The 9,263-nt window shown below is 35.1% G+C and overlaps 1 protein-coding gene across 3 annotated transcripts; it reads left to right on the top strand.

The window, feature by feature from the left end:
- The first annotated feature begins 217 nt into the window (after positions 1 to 217).
- Positions 218 to 8,667, top strand: LOC114400147 (diphthine--ammonia ligase). Of its 3 annotated transcripts, none has more exons than XM_028362444.1 (12): positions 218 to 607; positions 709 to 780; positions 1,279 to 1,358; positions 2,261 to 2,486; positions 2,597 to 2,629; positions 2,874 to 2,956; positions 3,094 to 3,166; positions 3,509 to 3,842; positions 3,956 to 4,290; positions 4,788 to 5,125; positions 7,140 to 7,497; positions 7,956 to 8,667. In XM_028362444.1, the coding sequence occupies exons 1-12, from the start codon at positions 530 to 532 to the stop codon at positions 8,172 to 8,174; spliced, it is 2,229 nt and encodes a 742-aa protein (XP_028218245.1). In that variant the 5' UTR covers positions 218 to 529; the 3' UTR covers positions 8,175 to 8,667. The 3 variants fall into 3 exon arrangements, with proteins under 3 accessions (XP_028218245.1, XP_028218246.1, XP_028218248.1); XM_028362445.1 differs by having other exon boundaries at positions 219 to 607; positions 3,959 to 4,290; XM_028362447.1 differs by lacking the exons at positions 218 to 607; positions 709 to 780; positions 1,279 to 1,358 and having other exon boundaries at positions 2,309 to 2,486; positions 2,878 to 2,956.
- The last annotated feature ends 596 nt before the right edge of the window (positions 8,668 to 9,263 follow it).

The following is a 9,263-nucleotide window of genomic DNA, read 5'->3' on the forward strand; positions in this document are numbered from 1 at the left end:
AAAAAATCTAATATTTAACTTGAAGGAAAAAGCCCAAAGCAAAGGGCCCAAAACGAGAGCTTGTAACATCTGAGAAACACAAGGAAATTACTATTTACACCTCCCTTTTGTATTTTTTTTATGAACTTGTTTTTACAAAATATAGTTATTCTGGAAATTAGATTTAAGAGGCCACAAAATTTAAGCATACCCTAAATCACACTCTAAGGAAGCCATAAAATCCACCCACCCTCGTTATGTTCTTCTGTGGCTTATAAGTTTTTACAAAACCCTCCACCACCACTCCAAAACTGTAAGGCTCCACCCACGCTGTTTTAATCAATCGCTTTTATAGAAGGGAGTGCACCAGTAACTAAAGAGGGCTGCAAATAACACAAGTCCGTGAGGAATTGAATTACACAAACAATCAGGTCTTTTTATTTCTAGGCTCTGCAAGGGAAACCAACCCGAAACGCAGCGTTTTGCCGCTGCAGCCCTAAAACTCAACACTGCTCGCTTAGTGGGGTAAGCCGCGACGACGACGACGACGATGAAGGTGGTGGCACTCGTTAGCGGCGGTAAAGACAGTTGCTATGCCATGATGAAGGCTATTCACTATGGCCATGAGGTTTCTTTCTTTTTTCTATTTTCCCAAAATTAATTTTCATTATCATCTTATTTATTTATTTATTTATTTATTTATTCTAATTATAATTTGTGTTGCAATAGATTGTTGCATTGGCCAATTTGATGCCGCTTGATGATTCCGTGGACGAGCTCGATAGCTACATGTACCAAACTGTATGTCTCTCTCTTCCATTTCCCTCTTCTGTTTCCATTGCTCAATTCTAACTTTCAAGTTATTGTTGTTTTGGTGAAATTTGGAGAAAAAATTGGACTTTTTTCCTTCTTCTTTTCAAATGTTTTTTTTTATCAGCTCTTCTTTTCAAATGTGGTTCATAACTGAAGAAACAATGAGATAACAAAAAATTCCCTCCCCTTTAAGATTAAGATATGGTAATGGGTGAGATAGCAGGTTCTTGACTCTCCTTAAGTTTGAGTTGCAGCTAATTTGACCATCTTGCTCTTTATTGACACTTTCCTCCTTATAAATTTTTGTCATTTGTTTTTAATTTGGTAATGTATGTATTTTTTTTTTAAATATAAAGAAATGAACTTAACTGTGTGGGAGTCACCATCTTAGACCTATGCTTGTATTTATTATTTACTGGTGGATAGTGTTTTTCCATTCATGTACGAAAATGAATATGAAAACGGGCTGCTCAATGTTTTCCACAGGTTGGGCATCAAATTATTGTCAGATATGCTGAATGCATGGGATTGCCATTGTTCAGGAGGCGAATACAAGGATCCTCAAGGCAAGACTTCTAATTATAAATCTTTTGATAAAACCAGTTGTTTTATTTGAGGGAAATCAGTAGGTTAGGTTAACTTTTAGTTAAATAAGAGCAATTACAACGTGTAATTAAATTCCTATCGACATTCCATAGTTATCCATACCATATAGCTGTGTCGAGTGGCTGACCCAAAATCTGCTATAGTGTGATACAAGTACTAGCCAGATGGCTGCTATTCTGAAGTTTTTTGAGATAAATACTAAATATTTTACACTACAAATACATAAATGTTCAAAAATAAAAATTACTTCAAAGGAGAGACATATTGATAATTAATAATCAAAAAGTCATAATTTGAAGCTAAACACACATTAGTCAATAATAACAGAAGTCAAGGAATCAAATAACTTTAAGCTTCTGAGAAAGAGAGCTTCAATGAACTCTATGTTTCAAATGTAGACTGAAATCCCAAAAAAATCTCCCCAAAAAATAGGTTCAGCAATGCACAAGCACAGGGGTAAAGAGGGGATTTCCTCTGTCAACCATAGTGGCTGAGATGGCTGTGATTTTCAAGGATAGCTGCTACAGTTCCTGTTACATGAAAGTGATCTGCTACAAGTTTAGAATAGCGGCCTGAGGCCACTCTGCTGCGATAGTGCACTATTAGCCACTATTTGACATAATAATAAGTTACAAATGTTTATGCTAACTTTTCTAACCAGTGGGTTCTTGATCGTCTGCTAGAATGATTCCAGCCCCTTGCCCCCTTCTCTCCCTATCTCTCTCTTAATCTCCTCAACACTTCTGTTTTCTGATGACTATTGGTTGGTTAACCTTTGAAGCAATAACCTATTACATTAGTTCTACCATCTTAAATTATAATAATGTTTGGTTTAAACCTTTAAGTGATATTTTCTCGATAGGCATCAGGAGCTTGGTTACAAAGAAACTCAAGGTGATGAAGTTGAAGACCTGTGCATTTTGTTACGTGAAGTTAAAAGGCAGATACCCTCAGTTAGTGCAGTTTCTTCTGGAGCCATTGCATCTGACTATCAGAGATTGCGGGTGGAAAGTGTTTGTTCAAGGTTAGGCCTTGTTTCTCTGGCATACTTATGGAAACAAGATCAGTCATTGCTTCTCCAGGAAATGGTAAATAGTGTTTTGGACTATTGTCACCGTAATTGATAGCATGCACGTGATTGCGTATTAGAATTTTAACATTGTTCATATAATCCTAACTCCATTTTGGTCCTGAGCAGATTACAAATGGAATTGTAGCTGTAACTGTGAAGGTATAACTTGTTTTTAACTTTGTTTCAAATACTTATTGCTCTGTGTTTTTTCTTTTTCATTTGTAACCGGGAGGGAATTCCTTTGTTCTTATTACTGGGTGGTTCTTATGAGTGAAATGTAGCAAAAATAAAAAGTTAAAGAAGTGAAAGCATTTCCTTCTACCCAAGAATTATGTTAAACTTGTTTTTGTATGTACTTCAATAATTGTTAGTTTGGAATTTAATGCTTTATCTATGTTGGAAGGTAGCTGCCATGGGTTTGGATCCTGCAAAGCACTTGGGTAAAGAATTAGCCTTCTTAAATGCTTATTTACATAAATTGAAAGAGTATGTCAGAAGTTATTCTCCCTCCTTTTTTTTGTGCAATATCTGCGTACATTCTTCAAAGTTTCTAGAGTAACTTGGCTCTGTTGTTTTCATTTATTCATTTCACCCTATCCTTTCTTGTAACTCCTTTTTTGCAGATTGTATGGAATCAATGTTTGTGGTGAAGGAGGGGAATATGAAACATTAACTCTTGATTGCCCGCTCTTTTCTGTGAGTTCATACCACCACCATTGTTGTGGTTAACTAATTTATTTTTTCCTTTTGAGGTCTACCACTGCTTTATTTGGTTTGAAGCTTTGGTTTGCACACTGTACATTGTGAATTTTCCATTGTCCATTTGATCTTTAGCTTTCATCCATAAAACTGGTCTCAATTTGCACTCCTTCGTTTTGATGTCAGTTTTGTGGTTCTACCAATTACTACTAATCTTGAGAATTCAATTTGCACTCATTCATTTTGATATCAGTTTTGTGGTTCTACCAAATATGGGTCTCCATTTATTATCAATATTTTTCTTCCATTTTCTTCTATTAATTCATTAAATTTTTTCAGAATGCTCGCATTGTGCTTGATGAATATCAAGTTGTGATGCACTCTTCAGATTCCATAGCTCCTGTCGGAATCCTTCATCCCCTGGCATTTCATTTGGAAAATAAGGCAGATGTTCAGTATTTAAAATCACAAGACAAAATACATGAGAGTTTTACACAGAAACTGGGATCTGTTTTTGAAGTGCAAGACAGTGTAGAAGGATGTGAGGCCACATGCAAGCCTGTAGATTATAGAGCTGACCCAATTAATGACATAGAACATAAATTTAACATCTCAAGAACAAATAACAAGGGCACATTCTCCATATGTTTCTGGTTGCAAGATTCATGCAATGGTCATAATCATTCTTCTTTACTTTTTCTGCTTTGTTCTTAAATAGTTTGTTTTGTCTCCTACACTTTGACATTATTTTGTTCTTTGACACAGCTTTGTCTTATTTTCGTAAAGCAGGTTTGCAGGAAGACTTGAAGATTGTTTTGGGGAAAATTGAATCACAGTTATTGGGCCTTGGTTTTGGCTGGGAGAATGTCCTTTATATTCACCTTTACATTGATGACATGAATAAGTTCTCTGAGGCAAATGAGACATATGTGAAGTTTATAACACAGGAGAAATGTCCATTTGGTGTTCCGTCTCGTAGTACTGTTGAAATGCCTCTTATAGAAATGGGTTTCAGCAGAGCATACATTGAAGTACTGGTAGCAAACAATAAAGATAAAAAGGTTTTGCATGTACAGAGTATTTCCTCTTGGGCACCTAGTTGCATTGGGCCATACAGCCAGGTAAACCCCATTGATCTCAGCAGCACCCAATTATTTATTATCTGAACAAGTAGTTTGCACATGTTATCTCTATCCTGTTTATGGAAGTTGACTTGGGACACAACTGAAAGCAGTTGAAGTTGAAGCAGGAATGCTGCATATTGTAGTTGCTTATTGTAGTCGACTAATACATTACTTTTTTAAGCCGTAGTCTCTACTTTACTGTAAGCTTTTTTAGCACAAAATTAACTAATCCAAAATCAAACTAATACTTTAGTTGCCTGAATTTTATTTCTACTTCTTTCCATGTGTCTTGACTTGAGAGTTAGGATTCATTTCTGGATGTTCGTATTAAAAAAGGGGTAAAGTGCATGGTAATCATCTAATTGAATAATGCAAGTGCTTACCTAGTATACTGTCATTCGTATATCTAACATTTAATTCTGCACCTGATACGGTTATGACATTTCAAATGTTATCTAGTGGCACTTCTGTCTTCCTAATGCTTTTGCTTTCAGGCAACCTTGCATGAGGGTATACTTCACATGGCTGGTCAATTGGGGCTTGATCCTCCAACAATGAATCTTTGCAAGGGAGGCCCTGGTGTTGAACTGGAACAAGCACTAAAAAACAGTGAAGCGGTGGCAAAATGCTTTAATTGTTCAATAACGACATCTGCAATTGCTTTTGTTATTTACTGTTCTAAACATATTTCATTATTGGAGAGACTTGATATTCAGGAGAAGCAAGAAACAATCCTTAGACAGATGAAGATCTCCCATTTACAGGAAAGAACCACTTACAAAGCATTAGATCCCTTGTTCCTTTATGTTCTTGTTCCTGATCTACCTAAAAGGTACTGTAGGGTATACCCTTAGTCCTTATTTTCTTCACTGTGCCTCTTATTTATCAATACAGATTCACGCTTTCATGGGTCTGCAACTAGTAAAGGAGGCCCATTTATATATTTAGAACTTATAATTTTTTATTTTTTTCCTTTTTAAAAAAAAAATTGTTTTGCTATCTGTTTATATTAGGTTTCGCTGTTATGATACTGGTTCTATCACATTATTTTAAGGGTGTCTTTTATCAGTTTACTGTTTTCTGCATTATTACAAAACGAATAAAGTTGCGCGGAAGGGAAGAGAAAAAGTGGACACTAATACTCAATAGATTGTGTTTCAGCTCTTCCACATACAACACATTCTCTATAGAAGTATTTAGTGAGTTTCCAATGTTACCTACACCAAGAATTTTTCCTTTGTTGTTGTCCCCATAGGTTACAAAACCTCTCTCCTTTGCTTTCAAAGAGACAAATTTGGTCTTGTCTCCTGTCATATGCCTTGAGCATTTGTTGTTAAGATATCACATAAGCTGCTTGACTTCAAGGCATACCCACAAAACAGTTTAGGGGGAAGTTTTAGTTACCCAAGAGATTTTGGGTCACTTGAGAGAGAAAACTTGTGAAAGAGTGCTCAAGTTTGTTGTCTCACTTGGCATCCACTTATATTAATAGTGAGATAAGATACAAGAGAAAAGAAAGGATGTGACAGGTTCAGGCCTAAGGGTTTGAATCAAGGTTTTACAAATCAATATACACAAAAAATCTTAGAAAATAGAGTTTTATGGCTCACACATATCAGGATAGATGCACAAAACCACGGGTTAGAAAAAGAGAGAATCAAAGACAAGAATTTATACAGGTTCAATCCTCAAGAGGACTTACATCCAATTGTTCTAAGACTCTTAAGAAGAATATTCCACTATTAGAAACCCAGTACAATCGCTATGCACATGCAATTCCTTAAATCTACTTTTTCCTTGATCCCTACAACAGAAAAATCAAGAGTTGAAACCCTATCAACTTAAAACCCCTTGGTAACCCTAACCAAGATTAAAAAAAACTAGAAAGAAATCAAAATTGGATTGAATACACCTTTTATGTGCATATCAATACTTCTTCAAGCTTTATCAATGATCAACCCATGATGGAGATTCCAAGATCTTTGCTGTGTCAATCTCTTGAGAGAAAATGCATCAAAACCTCTTTAGATGACTCTTAGAAATATTTTGAAGTGATAGTTTCGCAGAAAGTCATATAAGAGATAGAACAAGTGAGGTATTTATAGATTTAGTAGAAAAAAAACAGATTTAATCAATTACAAGTAACTGTAATCGATTAATTAAATACCATTATTTTGCATTTTTAGAATCGTGGTAATCGATTACAATATGTGGTAATCAATTATTTCAATGTCCAACAAGCAATCTAAGTGTTTTAGATGCTTTGTAATCAATTACGATAAATGGTAATCAATTATTTCGATATACAAAGCCTATGCTTTACTTGAACCAAGCCTTATAATTGATTAATTCAATGATTTTAATCTCAGTAGAAGTTGGTTCTTGTGCTAGTCTTTTCATCTTGTAATAGATTACACAAACTTGTAATCAATTACACAATGAAAAACTTGTTTTGCTCACAAAAACTTATGTATCAAGCCATCATGAATGATTATCCTAAAGCATGTCGAAGATATATAAACTATTCTAAGCACACACATGCCTATCTAAACAGTCAATACAATGCTGTACCTATAAAATGTGTTTTGGCATGTAAAAAGATCAAAATCAAAACCTAAACTAAGAGATACAAGATCCTTCAATCTACAATGGACATCTATTTGATTCCTTTGATTTGGGACATTATCTGACCTATCATCTGGTTATTTTTTGTCTTCCATTTTTTGTGGTTAGGATATGAGGGGCTAGAAGGGATTTATATTGAATTCTTGTTTTTATTTATTTAATTATTATAATATATCCTCACAATATTTATGTCATGGGCATCTGCAATTTTTACTTTCCAGAGCATATGTAGAAGTAAAGCCTATTCTTTATGTCGAGGATGACACGGATGTAGCATTTGAGGTCGTAACAGAAAGATTTTGTTTGGAGACACCACCAAGTTATTGGGGTTTCAAGCCGGAAAATTGGCATGATTCTTGCACTCAGAAATGTGTGATTTCTGGAAAGATATGTGCCATTATACTGTCTATTACTAGTGAGCTGGCTGCCAAGATATGTTTTGATTCTCTGCCTGCTGAATATGTGAATAATGGTCAGCATTCTCTTCCAAAGGCACATATGGAGAAGATATCAAAGTTCTGCATTTACCTTCTTGACAAAGTTATGACAGACGATGACTTTGCTTGGGAAGATATAATGGTTAGTATATTTCTTAAAGATTAATTTTAGTCCTCCATTGTCTGGATTATATTTTAGTTTTGCATTATGTACAAAACCCGTTTCTTGTTTTATGTACAATTTTCATCGATCAGTTCCATTCTGGACTGTCCTAAATTCGGCAAACCTCTGGGGGAGGGAGATGAAGGAAGCTTAGAAGTTCCTTGCTTTCTTTAATCATCACTTTTTTAAGATCCAGATAATTTATGCATCTCCAAGTCCATCACGTTTCTTTGCACTTGAAAAATTATCCATGCATTTTTGGGGTCTGTCCCTCTTGGAAGTAAGGGACAGTAGAGCCTAGTGTAAGTGATTTAACAAAAAGGTTACCAGACTATAATTATTTGAAGATAAGAAAGGCCGGCCATCAGCTTTTTTCCACTCCCCCTTTGTGTTTTTTTATGAGCTTGATCATTCTCTTACACTTTTATCTTATGCAGAGTTTGAGGTTCTACATCCCTGTAAGCCTTCAAATGTCAGTGCAGCTATTACAACCTATGTTCTGCAATGCTCTTTTTGAACTTTCGGAAATGAGTCAGAAGAAATTAAAAACTGGTGAGGAGCCAATCTTCAACATAGTTCCTGTCATAGGTTCTGGGAGGTCTGCTTCATCCATGGACGATGTAGTAACCTGTGAATTAATGGCTCAGAAATCCTGAGTAAATATATGCTTTCTGAAAACACTCTTTAATTGGCTGGGGTTCAAGGGGTGGTTCAGTTGCTGTGCACTTTACCAGTTGATCTACAATTTTTATTTTTAAATACAAAATGGATTCCCTTTTTTGGAAGCCAAAACAACGACGGTTTCACTGACAGCTTGGTGAAGACGACGGAATGGGGGATTTCACTCATTTAAGTTGTTAATGGCTTGGTGTATAAAAAACAAAGAGTTGGGAAATTATGTTGATCATTCGCTAGATTTCATAAATTTTGGAGCCTCCCTTTTAATTCTAAGAATTACATATTGTACTCTGCATTTAGCTGTATGGAAGGTGGTTTTATGAAGGAAATTTTATCAAACTTTAGGGATGTCAATATAACTTAAACAAAGTGTAATCTTGGTGGTTGCTTTAACCCGAGTTGTTAGCAATTGCTTTCTTATTTAACTGTTTATTTGTTAATCTTATAATGGGTAATGATATTTAATATTTATCCACTTTTTCCCTACACTTCTGCCCTTTATCTTTTGTTGGACGGAAAGAGTTTATTTGTCACTATCTTTCCCCGTAACTTCTTTCTTTTTCCATAAATAAAGTATCAAAGTTATGGTATGTCGGTACATTATCTTGTGTTTGGCTTGGAAGCCTAAATTTAATTGAATCGACTCAAATGAGACTTTTTTAGACATACTTTGGATCAGTCTTGGGTTAGATTACGTTGCCTAGCATAAAATTTTACTAAAATCACGTGTCTCTTTATTTATGCACCTTTTTCTTATTCTGTTTATTCCCCCCTTCCCTTTTTTTTTTTCTTTTTCCTTCTAAATTTTAAAATGTCTTATAAATACTCCTTTTTCCCCCTTTGGCACACGCCTCTCTTTCACTCTCTGGCACTCCCTTTTTCTGGCACTCCTTCCTCCTTTTACTTCACTGCCGTTCTTCCCCTTCGAAGGCGTTGCATTCGCTCCCATTTTGCATTTTTTTCAGTGAGTGTAGATGTCCTGAAAACTTATTTAGAATTAAATTTAATACATTCCGAAAGTTATTTTTTTAGATATATTAAATACATTCGGAAAATTAATTTCTAGA

The sequence above is a fragment of the Glycine soja genome, chromosome 19, assembly GCF_004193775.1.
Source record: "Glycine soja cultivar W05 chromosome 19, ASM419377v2, whole genome shotgun sequence".
NCBI classification, from domain to species: Eukaryota; Viridiplantae; Streptophyta; class Magnoliopsida; order Fabales; family Fabaceae; genus Glycine; species Glycine soja.